This window comes from Meles meles, chromosome 2, assembly GCF_922984935.1.
Source record: "Meles meles chromosome 2, mMelMel3.1 paternal haplotype, whole genome shotgun sequence".
Classification (NCBI taxonomy): domain Eukaryota; kingdom Metazoa; phylum Chordata; class Mammalia; order Carnivora; family Mustelidae; genus Meles; species Meles meles.
Window position 1 is genome coordinate 116,651,956 of NC_060067.1, and position 18,232 is coordinate 116,670,187.

Consider the following 18,232-nt stretch of genomic DNA (forward strand, 5'->3'; position numbering starts at 1 on the left):
TTATCAACAGTAGCCAAATTATGTAAAGAGCCCAAATGTCCATCGACTGATAAATGGGAAAAAAATATAGTGTGCACACACACACACCCACACCCACACACCCACACACACACACACACCCTTACCATTTGCAAAGATGTGGATGGAGCTAGAGGGTATTATGTTAAACAAAATAAGTCAGTCAGAGAAAGACAATACCATATGATTTCACTCATATGTGGAATTTAAGAAACAAAGCAAATGAACATGGGGGGAGAGGAAAGGCAAGAAACAGACTCTTAACTATAAAAACAAATAAACAGGTGATGAGTATTAAGGAGGGCCCTTTTTGTGAGGAGCACCAGCTACTGTACGTAAGTGTTAATCACCAAATTCTACACATTAAAAAAAAATAAATTAAATAAATTAAAATACATTATTTTGACTGGAAATAATTATCATACATATTAACAGCACTGGTCTGTTAGTATTAATTCCAGACTCTGATTTTTAAAACGTATACTCATATTAAGGGGTACCTGGGTGGCTGAGTAAGTTAAGATTCTTGATTTCAGCTAAGGTCATGAGCTCAGGGTCCTAGGATCAAATCCTGCATTGGGCTCCCTATTCAATAGGGCTGAGATTCTCTCTCCCTCTCTCTTAGCCCCTCCCTCCATTCTCTCTCTCTCTCTCTCTCTCTCTCTCTCTCACTAAAATAAATAAATCTTTAAGAAAGTATACTCATCGGGGCGCCTGGGTGGCTCAGTGGGTTAAAGCCTCTGCCTTCGGCTCAGGTCATGATCCCAGCATCCTGGGATCAAGCCCCGCATCGGGCTCTCTACTTAGCAGGGAGCCTGCTTCCCCCTCTCTTTCTGCCTGCCTCTCTGCCTACTTGTGATCTCTGTCTGTCAAATAAATAAATAAAATCTTAAAAAAAAAACATAAAAAAATATACTCGTATTAAGAAAGGAGAATGAAGATACATACTTTAAAAGGTCAGTAATATCTAGAATTAATAATTCTGAAATTATAAATAAGCAACATCGTAATTAAAAATCATAAGAGTCTTGGTGTTGTAAAATTACTATTTTCTGAATGCAAGTAGCTCAGCAATATTTTAAATGGACCACGTTATAACTAGGAAACTACATTATTAAGCAGTGGTCTAAAAGAAAAGTTAGGAAAGAATGACCAGAAAAACAGTTTCCTTTCTTAGATCAAAACAGGATTGGTTTCTATGGAGAATGACCTTCTTTTCTCCATCTGAGTCAGGAATGGGGATTATTGGAAAGCTGCTATCTGGGATATGACAATTCACAGTCATGCTAAAATAATACTGAGTCCAAACCCAAACCAAACTTGGTTTCTCTGTTGTTTCCTACATTGGTAAATAGCACCTGTATCTGCTCATTTAAGATAGTACTCAGGAACGATGTTGGACTTTCTTTTACTCCACTTCTAAAGAATGACCACACCAATGGCTGCAAGCTTCTTAGCATCTCTCCTGTGCAAATTCTCTTCTCCATGCCCACTTGCCACTATTTGTCACCCCCCTTCACCAACACACACCACCAAGGTCTTCTAACTGGTTACCATCTACACATTGCCACTATAGATCTATAGATCTTTTTCTTTTCTTCCTTTTTTTTTTTTTTTTTTTTTTTTTTTTTGCCACTACAGATCTTATAACACAAAGGTGGGCATTTCTTAGCCTAAATTATTTAAAGAATTCCCATAGATCTCACAGGGATCTTCCTAACTTCTAGTGTCTTGTCTTGCCATATCCCCCACTGTAATTTATGTTTCTTCTAAATTACATACTATTTCCCTCTTTTGCCACACTATTTCAAAACTCTGGCTTTGGCCAAAACATATCCCTACCCCACATACTGCTTTCTCATGACAGTGGTGAACAAACTTCTTTTTTCCATGAAGGTCAATTTATAAAATAGGATAACTTATACTGGCCACATTTTTTTTTCATTCAAAAATAAAAATAATTGAGTTACATGAATTTTTGGGGAGGGTAGAAGGCAATATAATTTAATATACTTTACTGAACAATAGAAAGCTGATGATGAAATTGATACATATTATATATATATAATGGAATGTTATTTAGGGAAAAAAAGGAAATCCTGCCATTTATAACAACCTGAATAAGCTTGAAAGCAGTATGTTAAATGAAATTAAGTCAAGCAGAAAAAGATAAATACTACAGGATATCACTTATATGTGGAATCTTAAAAGCTGAGCTAAGAGAGAGGCACCTGAGTGGCTCAGTCAGGTAAGAGTCTGCCATCAGCTGAGATCATAATCCTGGGGTCCTGGGACAAGCCTAGCATCAAGTCTCCCTGTTCCATGGGATGAGGCGGGGATTGGTTCTCCCTCTTCCCTCTCCCTCTGCCTGCCACTCCTCCTGCTTGTGCCCTTTGTCTCTCTGTCAAATAAATAAAAGGGTAAAAGGGTAAAAACTTCCAGTTATGAGAACATCACGTTCTGGGGATCTAAAGTACAGCATGGTCATTATAGCTAATAAAATAGTATTATATACTTGGAAAGTTGATAAGAAAGTAGGTATTAAATATTCTCACCACAAAAAGAAATTGTAATTATGTGATGCGATGGAGGTATTAGCAAATGCTACTTGGTGTTCATCATTTTGCAATATATAAATGTATCATATGCATATACATATACAAATGTATCATGAGATCATATCTTAAACTTACACAATGTTATATGTCAATTATCTCAATAAAGATATATGTTATATCTCAATAAAGCTGGGGAAAAAATTACCCTTTCTCTGCCTTCAAGGTTGTTTTGTAGAAGGGTTTCTCCTCATTTCTCCTGCTTTAAATAGATTAAAAAGTTTATTTTAATATAAAATATTTTTATATTTATATCTTTATACATCTTTATTTTATATATTTTTATATTTTGTAAAAATATAAAATACTTTAGTATTTCAATATAATATAAATTTCATTGGAAATTTTCAATTAAGGGCCACATCATAAAGCTTAGCTGGCTACAAGAAACTCTTTAACTGCTTATCATTGTAATGTATAATATCTTAGTTTGTATTCAGAGTTAAGGACAATTAATATTTAAAAAATTAGCTTCAGGGGCACCTGGGTGGCTCAGTGGGTTAAAGCCCCCGCCTTTGGTTCAGGTCATGATCCCAAGGTCCTGGAATCGAGCCTTACATCGAGTTCGCCGCTTAGCAGGGAGCCCGCTTTTCCCTTTCCCTCTGCCTGCCTCTCTGCCTACTTGTGATCTCTGTTTGTCAAATAAATAAATAAAATCTTTAAAAAAAAAAAAAAGAGCTTCATTATCAGTTTCCATTAGCAGAGAATAACATCTAAATAAGATCAAGAAAAAAAATTCTCTTCTTAGTAGTATTTCTAAGGATACTTATACTTTATAAAGAATTGCTCATACTTTCTTACCCAATGTGAGAGATAAGGTGCTAATGTTAGTGTACTATCAATTACAAAACTATTATACATTAGCTTTTTAAGTATATATTATAAAATAATAAAAGCATGGAATACTACAAGTGATGTCTCATAGCATTAACCTAGTTGTTCTCTTCTATACGCTCTTTTCCTTCTTTTCTCTCATTTGAAGAGGTCAGGGTACTCCCTGACCACACTAAAAAGATAACAAAGACTCAAAGAAAAGGTCCTCAGTGGTAGAGAAAGTGACTTGCTTATAGAAACCATCACAGAGAGTGCTATCCATGCCTTAATACAAACTTCTGAATTATTCTCTGACTTGCCATTTTATGATCCTGGCATGTTGCAAATATTCTCATCTTCTCCAAAGAGTGTTAAAGACTGAGCCACATTATAAGGTGAATGGGGTCTCAAAGAAAAACTTAATTCCCTAACCATGGTAAAACTGAACCAGTAGATTTCTCAGTGAGAAGACACGACAGCAGATATATTAGTACTTACGAATATGTATATGAATGTGTAGAATATATATTATTTATATATACATATGAATGTATATATGAAATCAACATTTGTGTAACAACCACTCAGCTTAATAAGACATCAATAATAATGCTGAAACTTTGCACCTCTCCTCGATCACATCACCTTCCTTCCTTCCTTCCCACTTTTCATCGCAATTGACCACTAACCAGACTTTTGTATTTACTGTTGCAGTGTGCTTCACAGCTTCTTTCCAAACGGGCACTGTTCAAATTTTCCCTTATTGTATATTGTATATAATATAGCAATAGCTGGAAGCCAACTGGGAATATACAATGTAGATGCTCAGTACACAATGCATATTGATAGGAATGTCAATCCAACACATTTTTACACATTTTTACATATTTACCTAAGTGTTTAAGAGGTATAACTGAAATCCATATATTTTCTTTACCAAAAAATCAACACAGACAGGACACATGGAAGTGAGCTAATCACAGAGGTCCCAGCTGTCAGCAGCATCTCCCCTGAAGGATACTCTTTCCACAAAATATTCTTCATTCTGCCATTAGCCTGTATTATTCAGAGTATTTCTTTTTGGTGGCCTGGAACCATCACTCCTCTTACAAGCCCAGCAGCCAAAAGTAAGTTCTATCTTCAGTATCTGGGCAATATTTTCAGAAAATAAACTATTTCTTCTCAGCAAGCCTGTGCATATGAGCATTCAGGGGCTGATTTTCCGGTTTATAGATTATCTAAAACCCTTTGCTTTGCTCCTTCTTCCTTGCTTTTGGCCATTCACTGCTCATTAGCATTGCCACTGAAGGGTAGACAGGAAAAATATAAAGAAAAAATAAGAGCAGCCAGTTTTGCTATTTATTAACTATTCATCAACCACAACAAGGGCTCTTGTGGAGAAACAAGTAATGGTCAGTTTTTGAACTATCCCTTCTTTCCCAGTTTGTGTTGTTTGTCCTAGTCTCAATTACACTTACATAATTAAAAGTTGGTATAAAAATGTTTTCCCAACAGTCCTTATTCCATTTATAAAAGTAACTAATTTTACTTTTTCAGTGAGGTAATTTTCCCCTTTTATTTGCTAGGGTATAAAACTGTCATTTTCATTGATGTTTTATATACCCAGAACAAAATACAGGTTAGTAACATGAAACAGTAATATACTAGTAGGTTTAAAAGTAAAGAAAAAAAGAAAATGTAATTTAATTTCTCCATACCCAAGAAACCATGCTTGATGGAATGATCTGATATGTCCCATTAAATTAAAAAAGGAACTCGTTATTTTTAATTATAGAATAACTGGATCTTAAAGCTACTTCCTCCTTTACTTGACCTCAGAGCACAACTACTAGGGTCTATAGAAGAAAAAAATGAAGAGTAAGAGAAAAAAAGGAACATGGTAGAGACTTACCCTCAACACTTGCTAGCGCATGACTGCACTGACTTTCTAGTCTATAGGTATAACATGGTGAAGGAACAACCACCAGAAAGATGACTCAAAGAAAGTTTTTTTTTTTTTTTTTAAAGATTTCATTTATTTATTTGACAGACAGAAATCACAAGCAGGCAGAGAGAGAGGAGGAGGCTCGCCGCTGAGCAGAGAGCTGGACACGGGGCTCGATCCCAGGACCCTGAGATCATGAACTGAGCCGAAGGCAGAGGCTTTAACCCACTGAGCCACCTAGGTGCCCCTCAAAGAAAGTTTTATTATAAATTAAGAACTTCTATAAGAGGTAATCTCCCTACCCCAATGATATTTTTACCTGAAATATATGTTTGTTTTATGGCACTTTAGGGGCACCATAAAAATGGCATTTGTTGAATTATCACAATCTCCCATGCCCTAGTAGAACATACCCATCCAACTCTGAGTCCTGAATTGCTCTACTTCAGCTTCCAAATATGACAATATGATCTCAGAAGGCAGATATATATAAAAGTTTTTAAAGGATAGTAAATGTGTCTTATGTGAATAGCTTTGTAATCAACTGAGTATATATTAGGTATTCAATAAGCATTTTCTGAATTAAAAAAAAAAGGTCAAATATTATGGTTTTCATAGAACCCTAAAAGTATATTTTCTGCAATGGGAGATAATGATATAGATCATGATTTCTCAGCTTGAAAATAATGAATTATAAAAAGTATCCAAAAACACCATCAGGAAACTGAAGAGTAATCCAATCCTTCTCAAGTCTGTGTTTGACTCACCACCACACTAGTGATGTGTTAAACACTTTTTCAATAATTTCGTTAATAAGAAATTTATAATGGTTTTCATAAAAACCTTACATCCTTTGCGCTATATAAGAATTTCTGGCATTTCTAAAAAAAAAAAAAAAAATCACCAGTGTTCTGTTATTGCTGTTTATAAAAGCCACAAAGAAGAAATTGGACACTGAAAAACAAGATCATAATTGCCACTATACTACCAACAATTTTCTCTGTTGTCAGACTGTGGAGATTTTCAGAAGAAAGAATCAGTCTTCTAGGTTTTAATTCAGTTTAAGCTACATGCAACAGAAAAAAGAGGACTGACTCTCTTAAGAGTTTAACTCCTAAGATATTACCTGGCCTTTGGCTTTTAAGATGATAAGTCAATCTAAAAGGTGTTGCTTGCGGGGCATGCCATTTTCATAGCACAGTTAAGTACACTAAGCACCTCCACCAATTTTACGTGGCCGTTAAACTTCAATTTGTATTTAAATCTGCTAAACACTATTTCCACACCCCAGGAAGTTATGAACTAGCAAGTTTAAAATAACTTTTGATGTTATAGATTTCATTAATTATGTTCCTTGGCTCCAGCCATACACAGCTTGCTTTTTTTAATCAGTCATTGCTGTGCTCAAACCACAGGATTTCTATCTCCTCACTGTTCATGTATTCCATGTTTATACATTAATTAATAGATGTAACCAAGCAGAAACAACATGTGACATTCATATTATATTGTCTCAATAAGACAAAATAGTTTTATGGAGGAAATAGCACTGCAAATGACAAAGAACACAGACAAATATACTTCACCTGCTATTGGCATTCTTATTTTTACACAAATATTCTTGTTTTAGCTGCAGACAAATGAAATATACATGACTTATATGTGTATTAATAGAAGACCAATGAGAGAACTAAGGTTCATTTTCAGAAGGCTTAATTTTGAGGTTAGAAAATTTAGAACATTTCCTTTCCTCATTTTCACCTATGACTAAAGATCTGTCAGCTATAGTATAGCACAAATAGAAGTGGAAGTTCCATAAAAGGAAATACTTAAAGCTGTCACTGAAAATTAATATTATATGAATCTCCTTCATTTATTTAATTTCTCTGTGGCAATGATATGCATTGCCTTATGAAATAACTGTATTTTTTTAAGTGTCCCAAATGATTTTTTTAATTTTTTTTAAGATTTTATTTATTTATTTGACAGAGAGATCACAAGTAGGCAGAGAAGAAGGCAGAGAGAGAAAGGAGGAAGCAGGCTCCCTGCTGAGCAGAGAGCCCCATGCCGGGCTTGATCCCAGGACCCTGGGATCATGACCTGAGCGGAAGGCAGAGGCTTTAACTCACTGAGCCACCCAGGCGCCCCACAGATGATTTTTTAAGTATATCAAATATATAGCAGAATTTACTTAGAAGAAACTTATAATCAATTCAAACTTATCTACTGTAACAAGAGGATTTCATACTATTCTGATACCACTTATATATGAATATCATGCGTTCTTAAAATTAATATATTACTAAAAGACTAAATGTTGGTTCTATTTATAATGGTACAACAATACTCCTTAAGGTATATAATCCACTCATAATTGCAGGTAAAAAATGTTTACCTAAATTTTAGTGCTGATCTGGGAAATTAAATGAAGCACAAAAGCAGAACAACAAATAGAGTCCAGTTCAGAGAGATCATCTAAACTTCTCGAATCCACTGGCACTAGCCCATTTCACTTGGTCCCAGATTACAGAACAAAACAAAAAGCAACAAAGACAGGCAAACAAACAAAAAATAAAACAGTACTATTCAAACACTTACTCAAACTCAGCAATCCAATAGGTTTGATTAAAAAGATTTATTTTAAATCCTCTAACTGAAAATGTTCTTATACTTGAAACTTAAAAATTACCTTACATATCTCAACACCCACCTTTAAAAAAAAAAAGAAAAAAAAGCCCACTTTTTACCTCATATTCCCACCCCCACCACTTCTTTGTTCTCCTTTACGGAAAAACTGAGAGTTGCTCAAGTCCCATTAAATCTTCAAATCCTCCCCAATCAGTATTGTGTCGCTTCCAGTCCACTGAAAGCACTTTTGTCAAAGTCATGTTTATCCTCAACAATTTTCATCCACAGAATTTGACAAGGTTTTTCATTTCCTCCTTGAAATACTTTCCTTACTTAGCATCCAAAACATCACTGACTACTATGTTTTCTTTCTCACAGGCCACTCATCTTTCTCTTTTCCTGGATCCTCTTTAGTCTCCCTAACCTCAACATTTTAGAATGTCCCATGGCAGTGTTGGAGTTTTCTCTACATGATTATTCCTTAAATGAGCTACCCCTCTTATAGCTTTGAAGACCGTATTTAAAATGATGAATTCCAAATGTACAGCTCAAATCCCTAAATCCCCCCTAAATTTCAGACTCATATAACACAACTGCCAACCTAATTAAGTCCTGAAATTTGATGTTTAATAGGAACATCAAATTTAATAAATGCAAATTCTGATTTCTATCAAAAACTTACTCATTGTCCCATGTTCCCAATTTTAGTTAATAGTAACATATTTCATCCACTTTTTCAAGTAAAAGATCTTGGAAGCCTCTTTACCCCCTCTGGATTTCTTCTAGCCAAGCAATCCATCAGAAAATCCTATTTCTCCTATTGTTAAAATATATCCACAATCTGACAACTACTCATCTACTTCAGCTACCAGCTTAGTCCAATTCACTATCCTCAAACTTATTTTCATACCCGTACCCCAACCAGTCCACCCAGAGTAGATTATCTTACTCAAATATAGACCATTTCATATCACATGTTTTATCTCAATCCCCAAGTAGGCTCCTTATATACCTGGGAGATCTAAATATCTTACCACGACCTATAAAGTCCCTACAGGATCCCCCATAGTTGCCTCTCAAACCTTATTTCCTTCCACGTCTGCTTTGCTCAGTAATAAACGTCATATATGTTCCGTGTTGACTTTCAAGACGGTCCTTAAACAAATGATTCCTTACAGTCTTATTTCATGGCCTTTACCTTTGCTGTGCCCTCTGATATCAGATACCCGCGTGTTCTACTTCCTTTCTTTGAGTCAAGTCTCTGCTCCAGCGATCACCTCCTCAGAGAGTACTTAACCAAACCACTACATTCAAAATAGCAAATTTTGTTCAACTGCCATACCTTCATTTTTGTTCACAAAATTTACCACTACTTGACATTATAACCCAGTTTATCTGGTTTTTGCCTCGCCCATGAGAACTGAGTTCCTTAAATACAGAGACATAGCTTACTTGTTCAGTATTTTAAATCCAGAGCCTAAAAATAGTACTCCTTAGAGACTAGGTTCAGAATAAATATTTCCTGAATGAAAGAACATTCTCCCAATTAGCATACATACATGTGGGTAGTAATGCTGACCTTACCGTGTAGTTTCAGGAATATTAACTTCTAGAATTATGATTTTGACAATGAAGCAAAAGTCTTACTTAAGGTTACTTCAGAAAAATCAGGTACTTAGGCCAATAAAATAATTTGTTTTTAAAATAGTACTTTGAATTATTTGGGGATAAAGAAAAAAAGTGTAAGAATTTCTATTTTAATATAATTAATTACTTATTCTTTTTTATGAGTGAACATATTTGTTAATAAGAAACTTGACTACAGAGTGATCTAAAATTTAACACACACAGGGAGGCCTTTTGATACTAAGCTTCTTGTGCTTGCCTCTGGGCTTCCCTCTGTTCACTCAAGGAAGCTTTCAGTGGATCAACCCAGCCTCAGCTTCACAATGGTAACCACCTGATGGAAAACAATAGGGTTAAAGCCAGAACACCTGGAGCAGGAATCCAAAATTATGAGAACACCAAAGAAACATTGGCTATTTCCTTTTTACTCTATATCTTTGAGCGATACCAAACATACGCAAATTTTCCTGGTGTGCTTTGAGTTTGCAAATTCTAAAGGCTATTGTAGTCTATGCTAGTTAGAGCAGAAGACTACTCATTAGTCCAGTTGGCCTTAATGAGCAGGAGCATTGTGGTTTAAGAGTAGCACTGAATGGGACACCGTAGTATCAACACTAGACAAAACAAAAACAAAACCTGAAACAAAAAATTAACAAATCCAGTTCTCTCAGTCTGATATGGCAGTTACCTAGAATATCTGATAAACAAATATTTTATGTACAATTCTTGTTCATACTGAAAAAAATTCATTTTAATTTGAGTGACTAAGGTTTTATGCTCCATTTATTTCCTCTGGTATTTTCTTCTTTTAAATTCACTCTGAACCTTAAGTATAGCTAGATGAACCATACTTGACCATATATCTTCTCCCAGTTCCTCAAATGTAGGAATCTGTTTTCATTTTACTTCACATAATTTTAGAGCTTAAATGAAAATTAGTCTAAATCTTCTATTAGCATTGATAATAAATGAAGACTAAAGAAAGTAACTTTCCAGGATGCCTGGGTTCAGTCGGTTAAGCAAGGAACTCTTGATTTTGCGTCAGGTGATGACCTCAGGGTCTCAGGACTGAGCCCCACATGGGGCTCTGCACTCAGTAGGGAATCTACTTGTGGATTTCTCTCTCTCTCTCCCTCTGCGCCTCCTCCCCTCTTCCCGTTGCACACACTCTGTCTCTATCCCTCTCTCCCTAAAATAAATAAATCTTATAAAAAAAAAGAACTTTCCAATTTTGCTCAGTTAGCCATTGATAAAATTGGTACTTAACCCCAAACCCTGAAAATTCCAATCCAGAACATTTTCACTATGTCTTAATATCCCCTCATGTAATTCACATTCATCTGAAATCTGCGTCCACACCCAAATGATAAAAGTCACCAATGTAAATGACTTAAATCCACAAATACCCACGTAATCAATCCCAGAATTACTTTAGTATTTTCCCTTATCACTTTGATATCCATCTGATCACTTAATTTTACACTAAGTTCTTAATACATTATTCTAATATATTAATGTAGAACAACTAATTCATTATAATTAATATTGGTGCAAGATAAGGTCTAAAATGATATGACAAAATGCTCATTCATTAAACCTAGTACTGCATTCTCTATGTGGATTTGCAGATATTAAAATGAATTATCAGATTAAAGTTGACCTAAGTTTCATCTCCATTAGTCTTCTAATGGGATATGCTCTAAGGAAGCATATTGCCTCTTTAAAAAAATGAAATAAACAGAAAAATTACTAAGTGATCATAGATGCTGGTTATAAAAATGTAAATTACCACAAAAACCCAACAGGACTAGTAATGGTAGTAGTTGTATGTGTTTGGAAGAAACTGCTACACTACATAAAACTTAATACTTATCAGGCCAAAATTATCTGAAAACATATGTAATCATGCACAGAACTCAATGGATGACATTGTTTTAAAATATATCTGTATTTGTGCCTACATTTTTTTCATAGCTCTGTGCATGTGTGTTTCACATTACAAACATTTAGTCTGGTACCCAAAAGTTCCATGAGTAAGCAGAACTACCACAGTTAAGAAATAGCTTAATAAACTACATCCACTAATTTGCTTATGTCAGCAGTAATAAGCACATTTGTAGCATTTTTGGTGTCTTAGATTTTTGCACATGGAATAAGTATTAAAGGATATATTTCTGTTGTATTTTAAATTTGTGAAAAATTTACATTATTAGGTCTAGGAATCTTATCTACCTGGAGAATAGAGAGTGTTGATATGTACTAGAACTACATTTTTGTAAGAATAACAGACAGGGATAATATTTTCTATTCTGGTTTGAAAATGAAACAACCTGTATCTTATGGCATCACCTCACTGAATGACATTTTTTTCAGAGAATTAAAAAAATACATCCCTCATGTGGTTTTCAAGTAGGACTACAAAGGAACAGCTCAGAATGCAGTGACACCTAATGGCAAAGCTATCTTTATAGGCCATAAATGTATTTTCTAATAAACATTATGTTTGTGGTAAAACTGTGTAAGTATGGCTACACACCAAAATGTTGTCTGTCTATAATCTGAAATATTATGAAAATCTAAAAGCAACACCAAATACTTTACTCTGTAACAGTAAAATAACACAAGCAAATGAAGGAAGCGGGGGAAAAAAAAGCGGTTTTAAAATTACAATACCCTTTGAGACAAAATTACAATATGATAAACTTAGCCTTAGGAATTGAATTAAATATAATGCATCTTTCATTACTCCTAACAATCTCAACTGGTTTCTACTGTTTAAAAAGTCTAAAGTTAATCACCTTGATTTTTATTCTTATTTGAATTAAAATTTATAGGAGATATTTACTGGGTGTACACTTCACTTGGAATAGAAAGTAAAGGTCCTTGGTGTAATGGCTTATTAGTCATGTCATAGTTGATACTGTTGATTAATAACACTGTCTAACTTAATGCACATCTGAATTATGCTTCAAATAACTGTATTAATGATACAGAAAAGAATAATAGTAAAGTGCACCCTTATTTTAAATTCAGAAACTACTTGCACATATATTCCAGAAGTTTACACTATATGTTATCCATAACTTAGGAAGCAAACAACCACTGTAAATAATTTAAATAATTTAAATCATTGAGATGTCTTATACAGTACAAGGAGTCCTTAATGACTCCTGGGGGCTATCATACTCAATACATATTATGTAAAGTGCTGGAAAAGAAATATTTTGGTGTAAGACACAATACATTTCTGGAAATACTTTTACATTCTATATTTGATAAAACTATCCTCAGTGCAAAAATCATGAAAACTATTGCTTTAAATCTGCCATCTATTACTATTTTTAATGTGGACATTTTATTCACCCACCAGTTTTGTACTTTAATTTGAACTTTCTTGCAATGAAAATATTCTGTGCATTGTTTTAGGCTTCTCAAACAAATCATAGTTAATGACTATGATCTCAGAGGATAAAGCATCATGCGCTTACAAGAAAAACATAAATAAATGGTTTGTTTCTATTCCCTCTTGGCATAAAGTATTTTACTATGACTGATAACAAGAAAAACCTGTGAGTGATTTTCGTAATATGTGACTACACTGTTTGAGAATACCCTTGTAGAGATATATAACTGAGGATAGCTCATTTCAATCAGTTCTGTGAGCACAGGAACCAGATAAAGAAATGAGCATACATTAAACTGTTAAAACATGAGATCCTCCATATTAGATTTGAAGCAAAACACAAACTGTGCAGTTGACTGGAAATGCCACCTAATCCCTGCTTAATTAAAGCAGTGCTCTACACTCCTGTTGTGTTTAGGGAGTAAAGAGTGTGGAACGACTGATGTATGAAGAAAATAGCAGTCAGCGTGGATAATCTCAAAGACTTTCGAGCTTTCTAGCTACATAAATCAGAGCGACTTTTGAATAGCCTCATAAAACACAGTATCATTGCCATTCCACTCACGATTTTTTGGTTCTTCCTACAGCATGCAGATCATTAGGAAACTTCTAAGCAATCAAGTAATGTGGGTCTGATGAAATTACTCAATCAATGCACAGGCTCAAAGTAAAAGCATAATTCAAAATTGCAGTTTTTATATGTCAAAAGACCTTTCTTTGGGGGGGCAAAGACTATCACAATTGAAGTAATTCATTTCTAAATATTATGTGTGTACATGTGATTTAAACGAACATACGCAATTATCAAATATCTTTAAAATGTGATTTAACTAGGAAGTAATTATGTATGATATTAGTGCATTTTTGACTGAAAATAAATACACTGGCACTTCAATCAATGGAGTTTAACTATTATGATATATTTCATCATTCTAGTGAGTTCATGTGTTTAATAAAATATATTACAGTTTAAAATATTATAATTGGCTTTTAAAAACTACCTGCATGGGAAAAAAAACAAAAAGAAAGAAAGAAGAATGGACAGAGTTTTCGTATCTATAATTCTGTTCAACACTAAAAGGATTCAGTATTTAAAGAAACAGAGCAGGTCTTTTTTAGCTTCCAGGTTGCTTGAACTGCATATTGCAGCTACATTCTACATGAACCCATACTACATGAGGCTAGAAAGACCTTTCATTTCTGCATATCTCCTTGTAACTCTAGAGCTGAAATATTAACTTTCCCTTCAGTTTCATCACATTCATCCCTTAAATCCTGAAATAATACATTTGCCATAAGCATATTTCTCCCATTAAATATTTAAACGAAAGCAATCACCTCCTAAAGATAATTAATTCTCTTTTGCTAGTCAACCAGGTAAACTCATTCAATGAACAGTAACCGATGGTTTAAAACTTTAGAATGGGCATTTAGTTTTTAATTTATTATACTTTGCATGGGATGAGAGGCGGAAGCAGGAGGGGCTTTTAACCTCTGACATGCACTCAAATTAGTCTTGGTCATTTTCTTTAATTTGGGAATAATATTTATCAGTATATTATAAAAGATATGAAGAATTTAAAGCAATTATCAATTTGCTAGCTTTCGTGGCAATATTAGGTAGCCTATAAAAGAAGCTAATCCTCTTGCCTAATGTACTAATTGCATTCCAGTCAAATTGTCTGATAAGTGTCCCTTTTAATAGGATATACACAGTTCATGCATACAACTTGCTGTCTGAAGAAATCTGTAATTTGTGCACAGTTACCTTTTTTTGGGGGGGTCTGGTTATAAATAAGTAAACCATGTCACATTGACAAACAGAATGCAAAGGAAAAAATACAACCGTTGCGTTCTATTTAGAAACAAATGATCAGACTACATTGCAAAATAGTATTCAGCTGATAAAGGACAGCAAGAGCTGTAGGTGTTTGCAAATAATATATTTATCATGTGGACCACAGAATAAGCAACAAAATGAGCATTTATCCACAAGCCTTGTCTCCTGAGCGATGAAGAGCCTAAGGCAGAAATCCATAATCATAAAACGAATGTAAAGTTACCACATTATATATATATATATATACATCCCGTTCCAGTCATTTATAACTGGACATAGATGTATGTCATTTCTTTAAGAGGACGCAGTTCGCTTCTGAATTCTATCAGAACATTACTGAACCCCTCAATGAGGCCATAATTTTTCCCTGAAAAGTTCTGAACGCACAGGCCCTGTTAGCCCCCAGGCAAAACGTGATCTAGCAGTCAAGCTCTCTAACGCTTAATTAATGCCTAAGTGCAAGGTTTAGAATCCTGACCTCATTACCCCTTATATGGAGACATGTATGGTTCTATTGATATAAATGACAGAGAATGGCAGACATGTTTACAAAGACAGCCTCTGAGACCGAGGAGTCCCCTGGAGCTAAGGGGCTGGCCGCTGTGGAGGCACACACCAGACATAAGCCCCTCGCTTGGGCAGGCACAAGAGCCACCTGAAGCAGGTCCCCTTCTAGGACTCTGTGGGGTGCGTGTGTGTGTGTGTGCGTGTGTGTGTGTGTGTGTGTGTGTGTGTGTTGAGCAGGGGAGGGGCAGGGGACGAAAGGAGGAGATGCTGCGACCCATCTGTCGCTTCAATTTGAAGAACATCAAGCCGTGTGGACAGATAAACGTCCTGTGCCCAGAAAAATTCCCCAAGACGGGCCTCTCTTCATCCCAGTAAATGAACCTTTCTGGCCCGCGGACGCGAATTTCCGAAAAGGAAATCGTCGCATTAACGCAGAAAAGGCTGCAGGAGCCCGTCTCCACTCAGCTCTTACGGATTAGCAAGTGAGAAGAGTTGGAGCCTGAAGCTGCGAGCGCTGTGCATGATAATGACGCGCGGCCCCCACCCGCCTCCGCCCCCGCCCGCGCCAGCCGCGGCCAGTCCCGGCCCGTCTGGTTGCCAATAGGTGGGGCCACGAACATCTCCGAACCGGCTCGGCGTCCTTCTTGGAGTCAGGCCGCCCGGCCGGAGCCCAAAAGCCTTTCCCCTCGGCCTGGCGCGGCAACTCAGAGTTGACCGCGAGACAAGGCGAGGCAGGTGTGTGCATGGCAGCCCACGAGGGCGACCAGCGCGCCCTGCGCTTCTCGTGCGCCCGGGGGCCAGTCTCGCCGCCGCGCCAGGCCAGGGGAGTGTGCGAAGCAGCGAGGCGCGCGGCTCCCCGTCCTCGGCTACACCGCCGCCAGCCCCTCCCGCCACCGTCGCGGCGACTCTGCTCGAGTACTGCAAAGCCAAGAGGACGGGAAGAGGAAAAGGAGGCTGGGGGCGCAGCCAGCACCCCGTCACCATCACACAACGCTGCGGCTAACGCAGCCCGCTCACGTTGCAAAACCACCTGTTCGATCCGAAGGGAGCTCCCCCCACCTCTCACCCCAGTTTTCGCCTCACAGGTGACACACACCTCTTCTTTCCCCTAAGATATGTTTTTTGTTTTTTTTTTTTTAATGTAGCAAATGTACATCCGGGAAAGAATATGGAAGGTAGAGTCGATTAAACTTCCTTTCCCCACACACTTAGAACCCACCCACTCGCCGCACTTCCCGGCACACACGCACAACTGAGGTAAACTCGAGACCCCCACGCATCCAGCATACACTCCGAGATTCACCGCGAAACAACGGCCCAAGTCAAGGTTCGAGCATCCACATCCTGCCAGAAAACTGAACAAGTGTGAGGGAAGGTTAGCGGGAAGGGGCAATAAACCGAAGCCAGCGCCAGTAAACCACACAGAGGGCGGAGAGGGGAGGCAAAGGGAAACATTTGCTAACCCAAACGTTAGAAGTACCCACAGGCAACACCTGCTCTTTCTTACCGATGTGAATGATTGAATCCGCATTCGCCAAGTCCCAGGTTCGAGACCACCAGACGGACAAAACCAAGAGCAAGGGTAAAACTTCCATCTCCTCCTATGCTGAATCTCTTTTAGGATGGTTTCTCTTTCAATATATATATTTTTTTTAAAAACCAGTCCGAAGAGTTTGAGGTCACGATGGAGTTTAGCGCAGCTTTTTCTTTTTTTCTAAATTCCTATTGCCAGAGCAAAGCCTTTAATCGTCGTTGATGAAGGCAGAGCGAGTAAGAGAGCCCAGCCTGAGGAAACCTCCTTCGCAAAGCCGTGTCACTTGGAGGGGAATTTTGGCATCGCCAGAGTTGTTTGCAGTTTGGCTTTTAAAAAATGTATCCAGCCTCGGCTGCTCTCGGGCAGGGGGAGAGGCTGGAGCTCAGACCATCCCCATCGCTGCGCCGGGGCCGCGGGTCTCCAGTCCCAGCGCCGCCGCAACTTCCAACAGACCACCCCCCCAACACACACACGCCGGATGTTCCCCTCCCCCTCCCCCAACCCAAAAAAAAAAAAAAAAAAGCGCACCCCCCCCGCCCCCGCCCCAACGGCCCGCGGAGAATCACTTGTCCTCGCTGCCAAAATAAAATCTAAGTGGAAAGGAGAGATTAGGAGATTCCAAGCGGAGCAGCCAGATTCCAACAGGGAAGGGGAAAAAGCCCTCTCCAAGAGGGGTAGTAAAAGTGAACTTCAAGGTAATGCAGATAGTAATGCAGAGAAAATTCCTTTTCTGCGCGAGGCGGGGAGCTGAGCTCGGCGAGGCGGGCCCCGGGAGCCGGTTCGCTCGGGCGCGGTGGCGGGGGAGTTGCGCCGGGCGCGAGCAGCGGGGCCGGGCCGGCGGAGGGAAGCCTGCGGGCTGCAGGATGCTTTTGGAGCGGTTCGCCTGGCGGGATGCAGGAAGCGAGCAAGGAGCGAGCCTGGCAGCTTCAGCACTAGCCCCACGTTGCCTAGAAATGGATCACCTAGGAGAACGAGCGAGCCCGCGAGAGAGCGGTGCTGTCAGGCGGAGAGAGGGGGAACCGAGGGAGGAAGAGCTTCTCTCTAATAACCACCTCCTCCCCCTATCTGCAATACAAGGGAGAAACAAAATAGTGCTCTCATTTCCCTTGGAATCTTCAACTGGGACTGAGAAAAAGGCAAGGCTCCAAAGGGGGAAAAAAAACCAAAAACAAAACAAAAAAGAAAAGAAAACGTTGAAGCTTTTTGGTTGTGTTGTGTTGTGTTTTGTTTTTTTAGGTTAAAGGCAACCTGAAAAAGCCACCCCACTTATTTAACCTTGTTACTGCTATTCTCCAACAGGTAT

General features: G+C 37.8%; 1 protein-coding gene across 4 annotated transcripts in view; it reads right to left on the minus strand.

Annotated features, from left to right (window-relative positions):
* Positions 1 to 17,372, minus strand: part of GRID2 (glutamate ionotropic receptor delta type subunit 2) — a 1,534,703-nt gene extending 1,517,331 nt beyond the window's left edge. For all 4 annotated transcript variants that reach the window (XM_045997867.1, XM_045997868.1, XM_045997866.1 and 1 more), the window contains exon 1: positions 16,903 to 17,372. In XM_045997867.1, the coding sequence (XP_045853823.1) occupies positions 16,903 to 16,990 (88 nt within the window). In that variant the 5' untranslated portion in view covers positions 16,991 to 17,372. The remainder of the gene's footprint in view (positions 1 to 16,902) is intronic.
* Positions 17,373 to 18,232: the final 860 nt, after the last annotated feature.